This window comes from Melozone crissalis, unplaced genomic scaffold (assembly GCF_028551555.1).
Source record: "Melozone crissalis strain CALT ecotype California unplaced genomic scaffold, PUWL_Pcris_2 ptg000081l_1, whole genome shotgun sequence".
NCBI lineage: Eukaryota > Metazoa > Chordata > Aves > Passeriformes > Passerellidae > Melozone > Melozone crissalis.
Window position 1 is genome coordinate 9986506 of NW_026535858.1, and position 23496 is coordinate 10010001.

The following is a 23496-nucleotide window of genomic DNA, read 5'->3' on the forward strand; positions in this document are numbered from 1 at the left end:
ATGAGGCAAGCACGGAGCACCCCAGTGTGCAGAGCCTGTTCCAAGGACTTGGGCTGACTCAGGATAAGCAAGGCCATGTGTGAGAAGGTCAAGATGCAGAGCCCAGGTATTGCTGGGCTTGCATCTGTCTCGCCCCTCTGGCAGCAGCCCAGCTGTTCCTGCTGCATGAAACCACACTATGTGGCAGTGATGGGAGCCAGCAGCTCCTCTGACCATTGCTGAGTGAGCCACTTGCTGCGAAGTCCTTTAAAGTTGGTCCTTTTGTCGTGCTGGGAGAACATAATGACCTGTTATGGTCAACCTGTTTATGGTTTCTAGCAGAAGCCCAGAACCAAAATTCAGAGTTTGCTGCCCAGTTCCCTCACAGACATCATAAATGTCAATATCATTCTGCATACGAGCAACCTCTGATTATTGTTTTCTGTGCAGAACAATGTGTAATTGTAAAACTCTTGGATAAATACTGTGTGTGCATATAGGTGGCCATTTAGGTAGAAGCAGAGACTCTCCACCAGAAACCCTGGCTCTGTGAGTCATGCAAGCATTGCCTGGCCACAGATAGATCATAAAATGCTCTGATGTTTCAGGGTAATGTGGTTCAGTGATTACACTGGGCTGGCTAAACAACCAGAAGTGACTGTCAGATCTATCTATAATGTTTAATAGGTACAGAGGCATTTTCAGCCTTTCAAGATGGTACACAATGGAAATCAGGTTGTATAAAACAGAAACAATGCATTGCTGTGCTAAAAGTAATTTACACAGCTCTGTGGATGTGCATTGTACATAAAAGATTAGTTTTATACAATTGTTATTAATAAAATCACAAGACACACACAAGAAAAAGAAAGAAAAGGTCCCAGCTACCTGTGATCCACAGGCTGTGACACAGGAAGCAAAGCAGAACTGTTGTATCTTCAGAGCTGCAAACACAAACAATGCCCACACATCCCTTCTTTGGAGCCAAGAGATTTTGGATCTATTATTTCATGCTTTGCATTTTACCATAGACCAGGCCATTGAAATGAAAAAACTTGGAGGCTACTAGGAAGCTCCACTGGGAAAAGAGCAAGAGCAAAGGAAAGTGCAGCTGCCAGCCTAATGGCTCCTTTACACAAAGGGTATTTCACTCCCAGCCTAAATATGGAATTGGAATGGGTACTTCATTAAACCTCAGTTTCTACAGACCAAGAATGAAAATGGATTTCATAAGCTTGAAAACATCAGAGTCAGTTCAGGGATTCAAAATTGTTACCTCTATCCGAGCAAAACAGAGTTTTCACAATAAATGAAAGGAAATGGCCTTACTGAGCAGCCGACACTGCCAGTGGTGGGGCTTCAGTACTCCCCACCTGGAAATCAGTACAATTCTAGTACTTCAGCAGCAAGTATTTTTAGGACCACACTAAGTCTCTGAGCAATGACTCAGCAAAGTGGAAAAAACAAACCCTTTGATTCAAAAAACAGATAATTGCTCCATATGCTTTGATAATCTGTAGCTGTATGAAAGTCAATCAGCGTGAACTGGCATTATTTCAGCCAAGGATGATTTGAAGCACCACAAGAACTTGATTTTAAATAATGATTGATGATGCAAGTCAGTTTAAGGAAAAGAAGGGACAGAGAAACATCTGGTGAGCTTGGTGAGGAAAGGCAGGTGGAACACACACACTTCCAGTGTCACCAGACCCCTCCAGCAGTGCTGCCACTAACTTACTTCCAAGACTGGAATATCTGTGCAATCAGCTACTTCAGTTGTTTTTATCTCTGAGGAACGTTATTAGAAAGGCCTCTAAAATGAGTTTCCTGACACAGAGCCAATTTAAAAACCAAAAACACCAAAAGCAAAATCCAGTGTGGTGGTCTGATCCATATCTATGTTCCCCTCTGCACTCCTTTAAGATTTGATTACCAAGGTGTTTATTGTGGAATAAAAATCATACAGTGAAAGAAATTCTGTAAAGAATCCTGGGATTGTCTGAACTGCCACTCTTGGAAATCAGAAGCCAACTTCAATTGCCTTTGGTGTTTTCAGGGACTTGGCTTAATGTACCTTCCAGAGGCATAATCCTAGTAATCCTTCCTCCACTCTATGACCCAGAAGTTAGGGCAGAATTGTGAGAAGAATTGTGTGCTGTTTCAGTGAGCAATTGCTTCCTTATCCCAGTCTAAAATTTTGAAAAATGAGCTTTCACTGTGTTCTTCCCAGTGCTCACAGATAGAGTTACAGTGTTAGCCCATGACTGCACTTACACATATGCTTGTGCACATACATGGCACTGAAATATGTAACTTGTGTGATCAGTTTCTATATTGGGGGCTGTTTATAAAAAGGAATAAAGGAATCAGGAATTAGAGAATAAAGATCAAGAACTAGAGTAATATAAACCAGGCGTTTAGAGAAGCTCTGGAAAAGCTTCCATACTGTGTAAGTATTCCAACAAAAACATGTTCTCTTAAAAATTAAAAAACAGATCTGGTTTAGCAGTTCTATCTTGGAGTCCGTTTTAGAGGCTGATTTCTTCTTCCAGTGATTATCAAAACTGTAAAGATTTTTTTCAAGCTTCCCAAAATGTCTGTGGTAACATAGTCCTTGTATAAATCCACAGTCATCCCCGGAAGTATTCAAACCTAAAATAAAGCCACTTCTTTTATGGTTGCATGAGCTAGGAATAAGGACATTCATCTGAAAACTGTTAAAAACAATTGGCGTAGGCACATTAAAACAACAGATTTGCAGGCAATTTCTAATGAAACAAGTGTATCATGCACAGATGTGTCCAGACACCAACATCCAATTTTCTCCTGGCCAAAAATATACAGAAGATAAATATTATCACAGCCTGCTAGAGTGCACAAAAAGTTCTGTGTTCTTTGTCCTGTTTACTGAGACAATGTTTCTGAATTCACTTTGCTGGTGTAAACATTGCCCTAAGTGACCAGAAGATTATGTTTCAGGAAGAAGTATGTTTGTGATGTTGTGCAAGCAGCAGATCCTACAACCTTTCTATCCTGTTTCTTTTCAAGCAATCGATGCAAATTTTCAATAGAGAACTTGCCATTCTGGGTAAGACAGCAATGAGGTAAATATATCAGGAGAACAGGAACAAGATCAGTATGAGATTGAAATGGTACATCTGGCTTTATATAATATAATTTTAATTAAAATGCTATCAGCAGTGGCAATAATTTAGCTCTGGTTGTGTCATGTCACTTAGAACAGTTTTGTGGACTTGAAAAGTGAAGGTTGCTGAAGCTTTGTTGGGAGCAAAGACGACAATGTGACTTGAGACCTGAAACTTCTATTTGATGTTGTCAATCCAATTTGCAATCTCTGATGAACCCCAGAAATAAGAATGTGCTCCATCCCTGAATTCTGCATTCTGCAGTGAGTTCTTGTTACAGCATGGCACAAGGAAACCAGCACAGCTCTGGTGTTGGCAGGGGTTTAACCTTGGCACCCTGGACTTACTGCCCACACAAGGCTCTGCAGCTGGAACAACCAGCTCCTGCAAGGCTCCACTGTGCTTCCAGTGCTGCACCTGGCAGCAAATGCTTTATTATTACCTCAAGGCATTAAACCTTACAGGCATTACAAGAAACAAGCACTACTGGAGCCCTTTGGCTCTTCCTGTGCTAAATTGGAGATGAGACTGGTAGGACTGGTCACTGTTGAATCTTTTATGACAAAACCAAAAGGGTGCTGCTTTCCAATGCACTGAAACCAGCAGCTTCAAAGGATAAATATAAATGATAGCTAAAAAGTTCATCTAATAAAATACATGTAAAGTGACATTGTGATGCAGGTGGAGGTGAGGGAAATGGCCATGGGTTAACTTGGAGAGGAGCTGAGGCCTGCAGCTCTTTTTTCAAAGCAGATCACACAGCCTTGTTTCTCTGTAGTTGTGTATGTTTGCATAGATGTGTTTCTAAGAGAAGGCAGTAACCCAGTAGGTATCAAAGAGAGAAAATAGGTAACAAGTAGATAACACAGCAAACAGAGCAGCACAGGAGTGGTGTGGCTGGTGAATATGGCCACAGGCCTCACGGCAAATGGCAAAGACCAAGCAGGCATTAACTTCTTCTGCTGTAAAACCACTCCTGTCAATTAATATGGTTATCAACATGGTTTGAAACAGGAATCCTACCTGTTTCTGTGCAGTTTTCACCTAAAGCACATAACCTCATCAAAATGTTTAACACATCCATTACAACTGGAGCTCACCCAGCTGGGTTTCAGCTCTATTGGTCATGAGGATTGAGCAAGACCTAAGTTCAGTGAGGAACATTAATATCAACAAAATGCCCTTATTGCCCAAAGAGGCTGTGAACTCCCCATCCCTGCAGCTGTGACAAGGCTGGATAGGGCTCTGAACAATCTGATCTAGTGGAAGGTGTCCCTGCCCATGGCAGGGGGAATTAAACTAGATGATCTTGAAGGTCCTACCCAACCCACACTTCATAGTTCTGTGAGTTTTCCCTTTTCTGCTCATTTGCCATGATGTCAAGCACTGGTGGGGAAGCAGCAAAGCAGTGCCACAACAGAGGAGAACACTCCCTGATCCTGTTTCAGCACACAAACCTGGAAAACTACTAATAAAAAGAAAAGGTGAGGGACAAGAGCAAGAGTTCAACTGCAGGTTGAAACATCTGGCTCCAAACAGAGGGTTGGCTGCTGAGAGGTTGTAGAGGCTGTTTGGAACAGACAAGAAAAACCCATCAGAAATGGAAAACAGACAGGTTCCTGTACACCTCCCATGTGACTTCATTCTGCTGCTCAGGGGAAAGAACAATTCTGACTTTGAGTAACCTGACCAATTACAGGGTCTGCATAGGCATCCCTTGGCTGGTCTGTCAGACAAGTGCAAACCTAGACAGCAGGGATTTTCCATTTGTGAAAGGAACTAAAAAATAGTGTAATCAGTTTTTGTAATCACCTTCTCACCCTAGAAGTCTTCCATGCATTGACAGAATCGTTAAAATTACAGAAAAGAAAACAAAACACCCCAAACCAAGCAGCCAGTCTGTGCCCACTGTGGTTACTCTCAACAACCAGTGTGGAAGCACAGCTGAAGTATAAAATGCCAGTTTAAATGATGGGAGATTTTACAAGGCTACAACACCACAGGAAGGCCAGTAAGGGTTGTCCTGGTCATGTATGCAAAGAGTCACTTGGATTACTGCAGCTCCGCCTGTTGCTTCTGAGGGTTTTCTAGAGACAGTCTGCTGTACTAACATTATCATCTAATAAATATGGCAGTACCTGGGGTAATCTGAATTCCTCTGATGGTGTTCTGATACTCACTTTTAGTTCATCACTAAAAGAGCACATATCAGGTCATGATACAGCAAGCAACATCTCACAGGAACCAGAGAAGAAATGGCCCTGAAGAGAACTCACTGGAGTATTTTTTCCACCTGCTTTTTTGGAAGAATTTTATGCGACTTTCTTGGATTTCTAATTACCAGATATAATTTCCATTAAAAAATGTTATTTTTGGTTTATGCAGTAGAAGGAAAAAGAGGTTTTGAGTCTTTGAGAAGAAAATGTGGCCATTGTGCTATCTTAAAACAGAGGCTGTTTTCTCCTATCCAGCCTCTCAGTCCTAGGAGGACTCTTTAATCAACACTCCCAGAATTGTAACTTACAGATCTGGGAGCCATTGTGCAAAAAGAAAAATAAGCATCAATTCTGTTTTCACCTGCCAAACAGCTGATGAGAAATTTGAAAGTCAACAAGTGTCTCTATTTCTGTTCAGGTCAGTATAGTACTGTTTAACAAGTAAGAATTCACTATAATCCTGTTTTTTCGTAAAAGAGTAGGCCAACCTTTAGGCAAAAAAATAAACTTTCTCTGACTCTGTAAGGAATTAATGGGAGTTTTATGTCCATGAGGCTTGACCAGCTGTGAGACTGTCAAACAAGAACTTAAAGAAGCTTTGTGTAATCACTGTTTACTCACCTAAATAAGCAGAGTAAATTCAGAGTAAATAAAATGCAGAACTTAGGGTGCCTCTTTCTGAAAGGGCTCAACCTTGTGCATAAGGGATCTGGGATCAGTGTTGCCCCTTTCCAGTTTACAGGACCAGTCTTCCCAGTTCTCAGAGTCCAGCAAAACTGCTGACAGAGTTGCTGACATATTTCCAAGATTGGATGGTGGAAAAAGAGGTCTTAGCAGCAGCAGCAGTTACCATGAAAACAAGCCAGGGAACTGTTTCCGTCTCTTTTATCCCTGTGTCTGAACTTTGTATGTTGTCACCACTCAGGAAAGGTTTTTAATTCCTCCTGTCCTCGTCTGCAGTTTACACACTGTTCAAATAGTGATGTTGCATCATTTGCCTCACGCCACAATCTGGGGTCCCTTCAGCTTCCAATCTTCCCTTCTGTCTTAGGTCACAAGATGTGACTGGGGGTGTGTATTCTACTGCCATCTGTTAGGGGTGGGGCAGTTATCTTCTGTTCATTGGGCAGGTTTCTTTATCTCTCCCACAATCAATCCTCCCACCTGCTGTTAATGGGCCACTGAGGGTCACTGCATGGCTGATAAAATCCCATCATCCCATTGGGAGATGCTCCACCCAGAGGGAGGAGCCAAGCATTCCTACCTGGATATAATCTGAGGTTTGGGACACCACACCAGCCTTTTCCACTGGATTCCCAGAGGAGCAGCCCTTTCCCACTGGATTCCCAGAGGAAGACCAGGCCCATCTACACCTCCACTGGTCCTTCAGAGGAAAACTCCACCCTTCTCCAGGATCCCTGCTCCAACAGAACCACACCTGGAACATCAGGAGGGCTGCAGCCACCATTGAACAGGACTGCTGCCACCACCCTGACCCACAGGCTGTCAGGTTGTATTCTGACTTTGTCAGTGTTGATATTTTTTGTATTATTGTACTTGTAGTTTAATTTTCCTAGTAAACGATTGTTATTCCTATTCCCATATCTTTGCCTGAGAGCCTGTTAATTTCAAAATGATAATAACTTGGAGAAAAGGGATTTACATTTTCCATTTCAAGGGAGGCTCCTGCCTTCATTAGCAGACTTCTGACTTTTCAAGCCAAGATACTTTCCTAAAGCTTTCTGGAGTTGTTCTCCTAGCACAAGAGATGTGTTCCATCACCACATGTTGAACATGTTTACTCCCTCGGCCTGTCAAGTATTAGACCTGCCCTTGACCCCAAATCTGTGAGATTTCTTAATGGCCCAGCTCATCTACGGTGAATGCAAGGGAGTGATGCTGTGGAGGAAGCTTCTCTTCACCCAGTCATGGGTAAGAATCATGCACTGGTTTGGGTTGGAAGAGGTATTAAGGATCACCTCATTCCACCCCCCTGCCATGGTCAGGGACACCTTCCACCAGACCAGGTTGTTCAGAGCCCCATCCAGCCTGGCCCTGAACACTTTCAGAGATGGGGCAGCCACAGCTTCTCTCAGCCAGGGCCCCACCACCCTGAGAGTAAAGAATTTCCTCCTGAAACTACTTGCTAAAACTACTAAACTTATCATCTGCCAGTTTAAAGCCATTCTCTCCTGTCCTATCACTCCATGCCCTTGTGAAAAGTCCCTCTCCAGCCTTCTTGGAGGCCCTTTAGCACTGGAAGGTGCTCTAAGGTCTCCCCTGAGCCTTCTTTTCTCCAGGCTGAACATCTCTTTCAGCCTGTCTCCAGAGCAGAGGTGCTCCAGCCCTCTGGAGCATGCTGGCCTCTCACCAGCAGATCTATTACATCTTTATATACATACTTCTTAGACATATCAAAAGGATGGTAATTTTGTGGGCTGGGGCAGTATAAGAAGCCAGGGATTAATTTAACCAGAAAACCAGATCTATTAGGGCATTGTTTTTATAAGCACATATTAGGCAGAAGAACATTTGAATTTATTGTTTTGGTTAAAAAAGACTGCTTATTAATGCCAATTTTGCTTTAAGGCTCTGAATTAAAAACAAATCACTCATTTTTTCCTCTTTCCGATCCTTGAAGTTTCAAGATGCAAGTGGCTTGTAAGAGGCCGTTCCAAACCCAAGAACTGTTTGAGGAATAACATATAACAAAGTTTTTTGCAGACAACTTTTTTATACTACAAGCAGCTGCTACGGAAATTAACTCTAAGTCTCACTTCCATACAGAAGAATGCATTTTGAGCTGAAACTGAAATACTTGTTCTCTGTTAGCCTTTGGGGACAGTTGCATTTTATAATAGTATACAAAATGCAAATCTGTTCACAAATTTTACAACAGTAAATTGAAGGCAGAAATTAAAACACCCATTTATTTTCAGTGAAGGCAATATGCTCCAAAATGGCAACCACAAAGATGGGTTTATTATCACAAGCAGGTCTACATTGATCTCCACACTTATGCAATCAACAGTATCCAAGAAGAAATTCAGAAAAAAATTGCAATATGTGCATTAACTTAGAGAGAAAAAGTATGTATTATATATATTTTATATATAATAATGTATTACATTATATTGGACTATATAGATTCTCTGTTTGTAGAGATGGATTGTTCTGGCTGTGCATCATGGAAGCCAGGCTCAAAGTCATCTTGGCTCAGTAAAATAACATTGTGTAAGTCATAAAATAGTCAGATGTTAACATAAATTTGTACCTGAATGTTTGGGTTCTGCCCATTGATATCTGCTTTGGACAGGTCAGGGAAGTTTGGGAGGTCCAGGAGAAAAGACCTGGGTCCATCTCTCTGCAAGGCCGTATGCCCGCTCTCCTGCCGGAACTGCCCCTTGGGAAAGGGCCGGTGGGCAGCCTGGAGATTGGGGTATTCTCCTCTCTCCTCGGGGTTCAGGGTGAAACTGTCTTCAGGAGAATGGTCCTCTGCACTCAGTGTGCTCTGGGGAAGAAAAGCAAGGCCCAATAATGACAACTGAGTGTGTGCAGTCCTGCCAGAGCCCCCATCCCTCCAGGGGCTGCAGCCTTACAGCACCCAGACTCACAGCTCACTACTGAAACACAGATCTGTAACCAGCTGACACAAGATAAAACTGAGTCACACTTGGGGACTTTAGTTCTTCCAGGCTCCTGAACCATTCCAGCCTTGTGATGAGCACCTACACGTGGACACAAGCATCAGACTTAAACCTAGAAACACGAGGCTCTGAAGTAACCCCTGGGAAACCAAATTGTACCACATTAAACATGTCCCTAAAAATGCTGAAAGGCATCCATTTTAAATCATTTGAGTTTGCTTTGTTCCAAAGCTAAGCAAAAACACTGACTGCTAAGGCCATGTTGAAATTTATGGTATTAAAAGATCCTACCGCTGAGCTGGCAACCTCCCCTTCTCTCCCCTCAGTCTGCAACAACTCCCATCTCGTCTCTGTGTTCCTCACCCAATTCCTCTGGTCTTGAACATCTGAACCTTCCTTCCTCTGGGATCTCATTTTCATGTTTGCCTAATGGTGGGATTGAATTTCACCAAGCTGTGGGTCAGCGGTTAATGCCTTTGTTATTGTTGAGCGTACTTCTGGGTTTTGTAGTACATTGCAGCAGGCTGCCTCTGAACCAGTAGCACTGCTGCCACTGCCTTTGACCTCACCAAGGAGACACATTTAGTATCAAAACACTGGCTCCCTGGGTTAGGACTGGCCTGGGGGACTTGGGGGAAAAAACAGCACAGAAGTCCAATCTTCTTATGGCTACAAAAAAAAAAAAAAGAAAAAGAAAAAAAAAAATAATGGGGTAGATTCCGCACAGGTTTTGGGTTTGACTCAGCTGAAAAAATTTTAGCTTGAGGTCTTAGTATGACTGCCTGGGGAGTTTTTATTTTCAGTTCATAAAGAGACAGCAAGCATGGAGAGGGTAAATGTTAAAGACCTATCTTTTAAAACAAGCACAATTAAAGTGGAATGGCCACATGTGGTTCTGGCTCTACTGAAGCATATTTTTGCCAGCGTTTCTGGTTAAATGCCATCTCCATCCAGCTCCCCTGGTTCAAATTAAGCCCCAGCATACCTTTAGCTGAGCTCTCAGATAGATAACAGCTCCAATGCTTTTTCTTTTATTTTGTGATTATTTGCTTAGAAGGTTCTAAATTGACCTTTAAAGGGATGTTAGAATAAAACCTGTGCACATTACAGAAAAATGTTCACTGAGTTAAACTAAGCTTGAAGAATTAATCTTGGACTAAGTGAAATTGTCTCAAGTAAAAATGAAGGTAGTTCTCCTCTACCCTCCTCACTGCACGCTATTTGTAAAGAGCAAAAGCAATTTATCAGAATTAATATTGTTGTTGTATTGTCATTCCCAGAATAGTTACACTCTGAAAGTGCCAAGAGGGTAATTTTATACATTTATCTACAGCACAGATGTAGATAAATTCTAATCTGTGAGATGTAGATAAATTCTGAATTTAGTGTATGTGTGCGGTGCTAAAAATGTGTGTGCTCCTGACAGTCTGCTCTGCTTGAAGGCTAAATCAGGCTCTACTCTTTGCTGGAGACCAGGAAGGACTTTCAGATGCCTTTGGTGGCCCACCCATTGTTCAATACAAAGTAGAAAGCAGATCACACAGCAGGAAGCTCTAGGAAATTAAACTGATGGCCACTTAGCTAACTTTAGGTTCCTCACTCATATGCGGCTGCTTTAACTTAACACTTTTCAGATAGAATTTAACATGCTTGGTGCATGAGGATTAAATGGCTTTTCAGTTATGTCTGACTAACAACAGGGCATAATAGTGCTGTGATTAAATTGCTTCAGTTAGGAGGAACAGGAAAAATGTGGTCCTCAACTATTTTTAGTGGGGTATCATGCCCATAATCTTACCTTTATTAAAAATAAAGTAAGATTTTATTAAAAACGAATAAAATTCTCACATACAATTCCATCCTTTCCCTATCTGCCTGCTCCTTCAGGAGCATCCTGCTTCTCTCCACATTAACATACCATGCAGCTAGAGCTGGCCAAGGCCTTTGGAGACCCAGATTTAAGTCTCTGGCCAGACTTGGTGTGTGATCCTGACAGGTCACGCTCTGCTGGTGCCTCAGTGGGGATAACAGCACTTCCCCTCCTCACTGTGATGTTTGAGGGGAGCTCAGCAACTACAATAATAAGGGCCATATAAAAAGTTTTTAATAGTGTCAAGCAGATGGAATATCACATGGAGTTGGTTAGGAAATTGTCATGGTGAAGTAATGACATCAGGCTGATCGGGCCCACTACCAAGCTGCTTGGGGCAGGGGATGTCCTTAATTACAGACTGAGCAAGAAGGGCTGCTCCACGCTGGGAAGGAAAACAGGGGGGACAAGATAACTGCTCCATCCCAGAGGCTGCTGCAGGCAAGGGAGCAGGATGGACCCCTCTGCTTGCCCAGGGTGGACCCAGAGACCCCAGTGACACATCAGGAACACATTTCTGATGGCAGTGACTGCTGAGCCCCAGGGTGGGACATGGAGCTTGACTTCAAGGGCAGGGCTGGATAATGGAATTACCCAGGTTAAACAGTGCTCTGCCCAGAGGCAGGGCTGTCCCTCACAGCCCCTTCTGCACTGCGAAAGGACTTTAGGAGCCCTTGGGCCTCTGTGCTGTACTGCAAGTGGAAATGCTCAGTATGTGTGAGCGTTCCAGTTATCCGCTCGCGGTACGAACGAGAGAGCGGACATTTGTTTCCAGTTAATAAAATGAAGAGATTGTCCATTTTTTTAGGAAGATACTTCTTGGTGTCATGTCTCAGCTGACCTGCAGTATTATTAGAAATGTGCATGTCTGGTAAAAAGATCAAAGAGGCTGCCAAAAACAAAAGGGAGCTTGAACTGCATGTGAAGAGAAGACTGTGCTCACCCTGTGCTACTGCATTAGCTCTGCTAAGGCTCTTCCAAGACCCATCTAGCAGGAAAAAGTTTGTCCTTATTGCAATGCCAGCATCCTTTCTGAAGAAAGTAGGGTTTGTGTTCCAAAGCTAATAGATGAAATTTGATATTTTTTTTCAAGGGCGATATTCTTCTTTCCTTACTTTTACGTTATTTCCCATGTTTATATTTCACACTGTTTATTTTTAGGTGTACACAATTTTATTAGTGATGCTTTTGGGAAAGCAGTGTTGTTTGCCTTCCTTTAAAAGCTATGTCACTTCATTCAGAACTACTGACTCAGTTTCTTTGAAGTTATGACATTTCTAATTCAGGCACACTGGTTTCTTACTCAAATGATGCATCTTCTCTAAATATTTTAAAATAAAACACTTTTACTTTCTTAATTTAAAAGGATTATTCACAATGTTTGGACTTTCCATTAAGATGATTTTGAGAGGTTACTCATACTGTCTGTAAGCTACAGTTCCGCAAGCCCCATGGGATCAGATAATTATAAAAATTCCTAATACAAAAACAGCTTAGGATTTTTGAGTGTTCCAAGTGTGGACAGTATATAAAGGCAAGAAGGTAAAACCCACTGTTATGGGTTGTGGGAAAAAGCCACGAAATAAACCTGACACATTGTTGGCATTACAGAATAACACACCTTGCAACACCCATCTCCGAAAAAGGGAGGGCAATAGGTCAGTATATATCAAAATGTTTGTGTCCATCTATAAACCACAAAAGAAAAGCAATTCACAGGATTTTGTGAGGACAATTTTCAGTGATCCAGGTGGGACTTGCACTATGCCAGGCCCCAAGGGACAGCCCTGCATGCAGGAAAACTGTTCTGCCTGATATTGCAGGTTAACTCTCCAATAATCAGAGTTGTATTTTAACACCCTCCTTGGCCTCCCCATCATGTTTCTCCTTCTGTCACAACAGACATGAGGAGCAGGGAAATGTAGTGTTTCTGTTCCCCACAGAGAAGCTAAACAGAAATGGGAACTTGCAAAAATACCAAACTACAGGAAAAGGGAATTTCTCTGCAATTTTGGCAAGTAAGGAGTCCATCTCCCTCCCCTCTTTGTTATTTCAATACCATTTCCAGTTCTGGAAAAACAACCGAAACAGAGAGCAAGCGAGGAATGACTGTAAATATAGAAAATATTCTGAAGCAGTTGCTCTTTCTCTGTCCTTCATATTTATTACTTTCCTTCACTCCCTACTTGCCAAAGCAAGAGCACATTTGCAAGCACCGCTAATTATTAGAGGATTTTAGAAAACTGATACAATTTATATTCTAATAGCTCCCAGGCAGCAAGGGAATTTATTACTAAAGCCCTGCTGCAGCTACATTGCTTTCTTATTTCTTGTATACTCCTTTGAAATATCTTGTAAAATGATCTTGACAAGAGATCTTGAATTGAAAACCGAGGGTCTGTCACTGCACTTTCATGATGCACCTGTACAGCATCTTCAATCACCAGCAACAAAGAACTTTTATTTATTAGGAAACTTCACAGATGCTGTATTGCTATCAGAGACAAAATGAGGCCTGAGGCCTTCACAGAAAACCATTATGGCCATTAGGAGTGGTTTCATTTCCCACCTGCCCAAACAGATTGTTTTCATTTTGAAGGCTGTTGTGGGTTTTCAGGTTAGTGCTAAATGATCACTTTAAAATTAACCAGTCTTGGGTGGCTGAGTAACACACCAGGATACTACATGAGACTTACAGGCATAGGTCCAAGATGTGTAACAAACCTGGGTGATCTAATTCCTGGAGTTTATTTATGTTTTTCATCTATCATGAGTATAAACAGCACCTATCAGGCATGTTAAAGGAGCAGGCAGTGAGGGTAACAGCTGAGAAACATTATCAGAGACACACAGAGAAAGATTTCTTTTATGATTAATGCCACATACAGCCCAGGCAGTCAGACAGGAAGTCAGACCAGAGGGGTGTTACATCAACCACTCTGCTGCTAAGACATTTTAATTTTTCCTTAAAATGAGGTAGCCCCTCACTCACATATAGCAGTAAAGGGAAAAACCTTACTTATCTTCAGAAAACTGCACAAACTAATTGTTCCAATAATAGAGTGCATTTTAGATAATCACTGCTAATAAATAATTGAAAACAGATGGCATTGGTTTGTATGTACACAATTGTTTTCACTAAGCAGGTCCAAAATACAGAATCTGCTTTAAACATCATGCAAATAAAAGATGAAATCACTGATAACAGTTGATAATAGAAGGATAATAACAACAATAATAAAGTTCTGTTAATAATGGTCTGTGTTTTAACAGTTCTCTATTATTCTCCAGCAAAATTGGTAAAATGACAGTGTAAGCAGTTCTAACTTGCACTACACCTGCCTATGTGACTATGTGGCCATGGAGAGACTAAATTCAGCCACCACACAGTGCTCTGCTCTGGGACACTGGAACTTCAGGGGCTGTATGGCTCTGGAAGAGATTTTGTCTCTTTGGAGAACAGGAGGGAGTCACAAATACTGCTGCAAGTAAGAAGCCCAGGGCAGACATCAATCCACAGTCACTGTTGAAGGAATGCTCTCTGTAGATGCTGGTGCCAGTGGCAAAGTGAGGTGCTTGGGCTGCCCCAGCACACACCCAGCCCACCCCAGCTGTTGTCTGCCTTATGCTGAAACAGCTCTCAGAAGCTGCATACAGCAGAACCAGGACCTCAAAGCATCAAAGCATCATGCACATTCATCACAGAATCACAGCTTTCGAATTTTAGGCTTTCTACACTATAAACTTGTCTGTGCAGCCCTCATGGCTACACAGAAAATCCTGATGACTGAATGTGAGGCCAGGACGTGTTATGGCTGCAGAGATCCTCAGGCTGCAGGGTTGAGGGTCCCTTCACATCTAGGAGGTACCAGACAGCTCTTTTGAGGCTCGTGGCTAACTCTACATCAGCACCCTCTGCAGTGGAGGAAAAGTCTGTTGTTGCCTTGTTGAACCTTGTGAACTGATTCCTCCTGAGTGCCAGAGCAGCTCTAACACCACTCTTCCCCTAGTGAGGCAGTTTATTCACTTATAATCATGAAGCTTTGGTCCATCCTAACACCATTCCTCCCCTACTGAACCGGTTTTATACACTTGCAGTCATCAAGCTTTGGTCCATCCTTTGCTCAGATTCTGCTTGGGAGTTTTTCTGTCCCCTCCACGCCACTGGCAAACAGTGGCTCCACATCTGAATGGCTCTGGCAGACAGGGTTTTTAACTCTGGGCTTAAGGAGAAAACCAACCATGTTATACTCAGATCTTTTTGCTACATGTTGTGGACACACATTTCACATCACAGCTATTTTTTGTGCTCTGTTGTTTGCTTGTATTTCATGTTTTCATTCAGCTGGAAAATACAAACAGCATGGTTCAGCTTGGAGGTGAAGAGCTGCCAGTTTGTATAAACACTTTGATAATAGAAACTTGGTGGTGATTACAGCTCAATGTCTGCTGGAAAAAAAAACAGAGGCCCTTCAGCAAATTTTCTAATGTAGTACAACACTGGTGCTTTGTTCTTCAGCATATCTGCTCAGCCATCCAGGGGACAGCCAAGCACACAAAACTGAATTGTGTAGGGTTTTGACAGATGCTCAGTGCCAAATTTTGCTTCTAGTTAACAGGTATTTTCAGTTGCCTAAGCTGCTGATGAACATTAAGCTATTCTTCATGACTCTAAAGATCTTCCCTGTAATCCCTGCCTGGCTGAGCTCTCCACACAGGACTAAATCAGGGTTTAGTGGCTGAAGAAGCAAAGGTGCAGCTGAAGAGTAGCCCAAGTATTCTACACGAATGACCTGTGGTGCCAAAATGCAAATTCTTTGAAAGTTCAAATTCTTTTTTGGCCTTACTAAAGACTTGTATCAAATCAGCAGTAAAATAAAGCTTTAAAATGGAATTTATTTATACCTTTGCTAAATTCAATTAAACTAGTTTAATCTCACCCATCATCTGAAATCTGCATTGTAATTTACACATTAGGTTCCAACAGAATGGGAAAAGCTGCCTTAAGCTGCAATGAAAACTGCAAAGGAAATTCAGAATATTAATACATTTTGTACACAACCCTTTTTTCAGGCTTTGCAGGCCAGCACACAAAACATCAGTGTAAATGACAGAGAACAAACATACATCTTAAGTTATTTTCCTGGGTTTTAAACTATGTCCTTTTGCAAGTTTATTCTACTAAACCCCTATGGCTAGGATTTCACTAGGTGAACCAGCTTTAATATGTGAAGTTTTTATCTCTCCCTAGCTAAAAGAGTAACCTTGCTTGAAGCCTTTTCAATTTCCAAAGTTGCCTTCAGCTGTTAGTGTCCAAGAAACAGCTATTCCCAGCCTCCATGTCTCCTCTCATATGCCACTGAATATCCACCCTATGCTTTCAAAAGTGTCTCTGACTCTGGCTGTGTTAACTGGCAGATGTTTTTAGAGACTAGAAAGTGTTTAGTCCCTGTGGACTGAAAGTTACATGATGACTTCATCACATAAGCAAAAGCTAATAACGGGAAAGCAAGAAAGCAGACGAGTGTTATATTCCAAAAACATGATGTTTCCTGTGCTTCTGGCAAAGCTACTCCTGTGCCTGAAAAAAGGCAAATCACTTTAGTCTTGGTGCTCAAAACACGCACACACACCATCAAATGGCCGCTAGATAATTTATGTGCCCCTCCCTTAGCTGCCTTCCCCACTAATGCTCACTTTCCTTCGGATGGAAGTGAGAGGGTGGAGGCAGAGGAAAGGCAGGGTTTGTTCGCCTTCAATATCTGCGCACCACAACACTCTCTGGAAGGGGTTACTGCACCCAGGAGTTTACAGCAAAACAGCAGCAGAAATCTGAGCAGCTGCCTCAGGAGCAGCACCTCAGCTCCTGCAGGGAAATGCTCTTTCAAGTGCACAGCTTGGCCCTCTCTGCTTAGAAAACTCTGGAGACTGATACAGGAGCAACTGCAAGTAATTAGCATCCGTGGCATTGGCACACAGAGGCAACACTTGCTGTGGTTTCCTATCAAGCCATCAGCAGTGGACATCTGTGGAAACCCAGGGCACTGGGAATATTCCTCTGTCTGCTCTGGGGTGCCCTGACCCCCAGGGAGCACTGACTTTGACCCTCACTCATGGAGAAAGTTTCCTAAACTCCAGAATAGACTAGAATCCACAAAAGTGTGAAATAGATTATAGAGAGCAGTGTAGGTGAGAAATTTAGGTTTTGGGATTTTTAGTATGTTGTGGATGGAAGCAAGATGGAGGGCACAAGGTGTTGTCCTGAGTTTCTTCTTCATGCTTCTTCTTCCTTCTTCTCCATGGGTTTGGGTGGCATTTTGTAATTGGAAAGAAAAGTCCACATTGCAGCTCTTTGGGATCAGTTACTGGGTTAAAGGGGAAAATAATCTAGGTGTCAGTTCTTAATTGGATAGTTCAGCTTTAAAAGACCTTGTAACAAGAGATTGTTGGCCATTTTTGTGGTGCTTTTCCAGTGCGCTGAGCCTGGTGTGGACAGCGTGCAAAACTCTAGATAAGATAACAATAAACAAGAACCTGAAGACTGAAAACATCCAGTGAGTGTCTCTTTCCTGACACACAGCCACTCCAGGAGGGCCTCCCCTGACAGGGGAGGGCCCAGCCAGAGTCCCAGAGTTCGGGGAATCGGCAGCAGGCACCTGACAGACATCCTGCTCTCTCTCTGCACCTCCCTGGGCTGCCTGAGTGACAGATCAAGAAACCAGGGGATGTGGATTCACAGGAGAAAGGCCTCCCTCCAGTGACACGATGAGGAAGAAGAGCCAGTGAGTGGATAGGTGGCACACCATGGCAAGACACTGAGAAGACCCTGCCCTGTCTAAGAGGGGAGAAAGGATGTGCCCTGGAGAGAAGGGCAGGTTTTCTGCATCATGAATTCAGTGCACGTATATATAAATTTTCCTAGAACAGTTAGGGATGGGGGCTATTTCCTAGAGCTGATTAAAGAAGCATGACTTGATTTTCAATTTCTAACGACTCGGGGGGCATTCCAATCGACTGCAGACAGGAAATGAATTCCATACATGCACTGAGCAAGGCAGATGCTTTTGAATCTGACACTTACGTGAAATGAAAATATCTTCATTTCTGTCTCCCTCCCACCCCATGATCACTAGTTAGTTCTGAGCTATTTTTAGGGTAAATGGTTTTATTTTTTAAAGTTGTTATAGTCTTAGCATGTGCCTGAAGCCACCCAGACGCCACTGACAATAAAGTGCATGGGAGCAGGCAAAAGGCATCTTTAGATTAGTCCCAGCAGCCCAACACAGCACAAAGGTAAAAGAGGAGAGATAAGAAGCTCAGTTTTGTGTGTCCTTACCTCCTCTGGCAAGGAACAGAGATGGGACCCTTGTGGAGAAGCCACAGTTCTATACAAAGAGAGATCCCAAAGCAAAACCAGCAGAGACATTGAAGGCTATGGCTCAGAACTCACTTCCAGCTACTTAACTCTGCTAAAGAAATAAATATATATATTTTCTCCTCATCCAGCTCTCCCAAGCAAACTGCAATAATAGTCATGGTAGTATTATGGGGTTTATAACCCAATATAACAATGTAATTGCTGCTCCTTTTATCAATGGCAGCAGTGCATTTCAGAGAATTGGCATATGCATCTCTTTTCCCCCACTCAGTCCATATGTGTGCAAACACATGATTTCAGCTGCACACTCCACTTGTATTTTATTGTAGGAATAGCACAAAGGAAGGAAAAAAGAAATCAGAGAGGTGGTATTAATCTGGCCCTTACTCTGATGTTATGCAAATAATGAGTTTGTTTTATCTTGATGTTCAGACAGCCAAAGCCGTATTCCTAAGAACATGAAAAAATGATCCTTGCAGGAGACAGAAGAAGAAAAAGGGATGGGTAGGTGAGAAAGGCAGCTTTGATTTACATTATTCAAAGGGCCATGAATGCCAGATCAAAGAAGAGCAGGGATCAAATTCACATCCACTGGAGGATTTCAGCAGTTTTTTCAGAGCTATTGATCTCTCAAGGGCAAACCCTTTTAAACACCAGGTGATGCCTCTAACTAGCCAGAACTCACCCTTATACTGGCTGAGCCTCATGTAGTTTGCTCTCAGCAGCTGAGGAAAACGGCAACAGCCAAGACAACACAACACTGTGTCTGGGCTGGATGCAGGACACACTGAACTGAGCACAGAAATGGAAGGTGAGCCTTTTCTGCCTCGCTACATCTGCTGCAGAAAATGGCCATCATGGTAGATGTTCACTAAAAACCAGATTCCTCACTGACAAGCCCTGTGCTTGGGCTGAGGACAGACTGCTGCCACCCTGATGAGAGTTCTGGGCAGGGTTTGTTTGCTCAGTGGTGATTCACTAAAAATTTAAATTCACCTCGTATTTTGTGCAGGATGAAGGTGGAATAAGACATCTAAGGAGCTACTGCAGCTCAGCTGGCAAGTAGTGACTTGTTCATGAGTTAGACTCACTGGTCTAATCTGAACCCATGGAAGGCACAGGATCCAACCCTAAATCAAGTGCTGAACTGTCAAATGCATCATGAATTGTCATCTTCCCCTCACCCCTTCCCTTCCTTGGGACAGGTGTCCTTGGAGTCTGGCAGACAAACTTCTTGGTGTTTTGCCTTGTCAGTGGGCTTCAGGATCATGCCTTGAGCAAGAGACACTGGGATTTGGTGCAGCAAAGCAATTTAACCCGATCAGCCCCAGATAATTTCCTAAGAGCTGCCTTTGGATCCCCTTGCAGCAGGCTCATTGCTGCTGCCATCATCACAGCCCTGAACACTCCCTTCATTGCTGCTGCCATCATCACAGCCCTGAACACTCCCTTCATGCTGCCATCCACATTTGCCATGCTGCATACATGGCTGCAACAGCACATCGTGGATTATTTGTCTCTTTCCAAGCTCTGCTCACATTTTGAGGCCTATCTGCTCCCACCAGCATTCTTGGTACCTTGAACATTTTCAGGCAGTGGATGACCCTTTTCCTCCTGCATGTTTGGATTGAGTGCTGGTGCTGATACCATTTCAACACACATCAAAATTCTCCAGGACTCTACCAGGCTAAACAGCTCATTTGAAACCTCTGCCACTATTCTTTTGAAACACCTGAAGTCACAGGCAGTGTGGCTGCCCTGGGTCCCCTCTGAGATACAAATTCACAAATGTTAGACACACACATATCAAGTCCCCCATTCTTTCCCAATAAAAGCCTGGACTTTTAAGCACAAGGTGAGGAATAGATATTCTACTGGCCAGCTGCAGTGAGCCTTTCATAAATAATGTGACAGTCAACCCCCAAAATGGAAAATGATACTCCAGAAGCTCTGTCCTGCCTGACAAACATCTGCTTTCCTCTTGTAGAAAGGAATTACATGATAGAAAAAGTCAAATGCTGAATGCCTAAACAAACTGAATTAAGAAGAGATGGTAGGAGTAATGATGGATGAATTGTGAACCACCTGCAAATGTTAAAGTTGCTGTACTCTTCTGCAGAACATTAAGCCTATAGTGCAAATGTCCAATAGACAGGGACTGTGCACTATAAAAATCATGATGAATGCAGGCTTGTTTTTATATTATGGAGGTCCTAATCCTCCTCCTCTTCTGCCTTTGCTCTATTGTTACAACATCAAAGACCAACTGCTGGCCAAGATACAGTCAATATGAAAAGGGCGACCAGCAAATTTACTGCTTGACTTCATTCCCTTTAAATGGAATAGGCACCATGGCCCTTTTTCAAAGTCCAATCACAGACATATATCTTTTTTATTGGACATCATGTACAATAAAGTGAAGCTGTAACTTGGAAAAAAAAATAGAACACCTTTAAAAAATCCCATGAGGTGAACATTCCTTTATAAAAATATCACTGTGGTTACATGTTTTGAAAAACTCCGGGCACTCCACAGGGCAAAAGGCATGTACTGGCTGGGTTATAGTTTAGCTAAGATGCATACCCAGGCCTGATATTGAGTTGGTTTCAAAAAAATACCTCAACCAACTAATAAAAAGGGATATATTTAAGATAGAATGCCAGCATCATTCAAATAAACTGTAATGGCAGCATTCATGCCATGAGATTCATTAACTGCTTTGTTATAGCCTGCTCTGTGCAGTGAGCCTTTACAGACTGCTTCTGACCAGAGAATCTTAAAATCAGGAGCACAAAATGCTGATAGACAGACTGCATCTTAAACAACTCCAGTCTGATTACTGAGTAACTTCCAGAGGCACTTTCAGATGAGAGTTGAATCAGCAGACATTAAAGACAGAGGCAGTTTTATTGCTCCCATGTTGCTAAATAGAGAGAAATAATTTCTGGCTATGAAATTAAATAGAAATAATTTGCTAAATAGAGAGAAATAATTTCTGGCCATGAAATTAAATAGTGCATAAACAATTTACATGATGTAGGAGGAAAGCAGAGTGGGGTGTTACAGAATCTGTGCTAGACAGCTATGGTTCTTATTTTCTGTTTGAAACTATTAATCATGTTTGTTTCTTTGGGTAGCTTGTGCAAACAGACATTAGTAGATGTCTGGCTATATTGAGACCAATCTCATACTTATTCTAAAATCCTGCACTGATGCATATGGCAGGTAAAACAAAGCAAATTTATGTTTTATCTATATAAACTTCAGCAGCTGCTTCCAGTGGAGTAATGATGGTTTCTTCTGAGGCTGCTGGGTTACGTCTAAGCCAATAAAGATACTAAAGCTGTGTAACTAATTTTTGAAGCACTAGCTTAAAAACATAGCTGTCTTGTCATTAGGTCCTCTTGCCTGTTATTTCTGTTACAATTTCTCTGCTGTCAACTCCTGCCATCCCAGCCTGCAGGACATCTCTTTCAGTGCAAGGGCTTCACTTCCTGCTTGTCACAGACATCTTTTATGGAAAATCCTTTCCTTAGCATTTTCCCTCCTGAGAAGCTGAGAGGCCTCAGGAACAAAATGTAAACATTAATTATCTGCTGCTGTGGAATGCAACAGGTGCATCTGTGATTGGCTCATGTTGGATGTTTGTAATTAATGGCCAATCAGAGTGAGCTGGCTCAGACAGAGAGCCCAAGACAGAGCCTTTGTTATCACTCTTTTTTATTCTATTCTTAGCTGGCCTTCTGATGAAACCTTTTCTTCTATTTTTTTTTTAGTATAGTTTTAATGTAATATATATGATTAAATAATAAATAAGCCTTCTGAAACACGGAGTCAGATCCTCATCTCTTCCCTCATCCTCAGACCCCTGTAAACACGGTCACACCTGCTCAGCATTCCTGGCCATTCCTCTATTTGAGGAAGTGTTTTGACTGAGTGCCCAACCCAGTACCTGAGCACCCAACTCAATGAGAATGCAAAGGCAAGATGCCTGAAAGGAGCATTCAGGAAGTTGTACCTGTCCCATGGATGACATGGACCCAGGACAGCTCCTTAGAAGAGGAGGAATCCACTTTTCTTAGAGTGGCAGAACCAGATGGGCCCTATCTGGCTTTTATAGGTACTTACAGAGAACTCACTGGTTTTGTCATGAGAACTGATCTCAACAGCCGTGCTGGCAAAGAGGAAATGTTCATCTTCCCAAGGATGAAGAACTACTGTGGAACAAACAAACACCTGAATTTTTCACTGCAGAGAAACACAACAGATGGAAATTAATTCATGTAACATGAAGAAAGCCACACTCCAGGGCCCAGCTCATCCTTATGGATGGAGGTCCTGATGACATTTGCTGTGTGCTTATCAGCTCTGTGGGAAAACTGAGCTGTGAAAGATTCATATTCAAGAGGATCTTGGCTCTGCAGCTGACACAAACCATTGACTTGCCTTGCTTTGTGGAAGCCAGTGGAAGGAGGTCAATTTAAACACACTGAGAAGGCAGATCTAGCACAGAAGTATAAAAGCCAAGGGATGTTTGCACTCCTCCTGCCTTTCAATGTGCACTGACTCCACCAAGAGTGTGAGAGAAAGTTTTCATCCCTGATTTCCCCCTCTCATCTTCAGGAGCACCTCCCTACATTAAAGGCTTAGAGATGAACAACTCCAGGCCTACTTTCTTCCAGCCAGACTGCTGGAAGAGAGGAATAAAAAAGATATGACCCATGGCTATGAGTTCTCTAAGCACTGGAAAAACAAGGACAAAAGGATAAAGGAGCTGCTTACCAGTAACGCCCACACCAGCTCCTCTAACCAAGCATTCTGGTGCCACAGAAGTGACCACTGTGGCAAGCCATCCCTTATTACAATAATAAGTTACATTTCACTTTGTTTTCTTTCTTCTTCTGGTATTTCAAATCAAAAGTTCATGGAAATACCAACACTGGAAATATTCTGCTCTTGCTGTTGTACCAGTGAGCTCACTACGCTGTTTCTTGGAAATGTTATTCATCTCTATGCTTTGGACCATGAATTTAGCCTGGCACTTACTGTCTTTAAAACTTGTAAAATATACACAATGGTCTTAAAGTGCAGCAGTAACCACTGCATCACTGAGTGCTGCCTTCTGTCTTTTACTGAAGCACTTTGTATTTTTCACTTTAAAGTTAACACTTCATTATTCATCTCTGACAGTGCCTCTATTCAGGCTGGAGACCCACTGCACTGCACATTGCTCACAAGCTGCACCACAATGCTGAAACCT

At 42.5% G+C, this 23496-nt stretch overlaps 1 protein-coding gene across 1 annotated transcript in view; it reads right to left on the minus strand.

Moving 5' to 3' along the window:
* Positions 1-23496, minus strand: part of ISM1 (isthmin 1) — a 40285-nt gene that overhangs the window by 9202 nt on the left and 7587 nt on the right. The window contains exons 2-3 of the mRNA XM_054290512.1: positions 23425-23451; positions 8616-8834 (exon numbers count right to left, since the gene is read on the minus strand). Of these exons, the coding sequence (XP_054146487.1) occupies positions 8616-8834; positions 23425-23451 (246 nt within the window). The remainder of the gene's footprint in view (positions 1-8615; positions 8835-23424; positions 23452-23496) is intronic.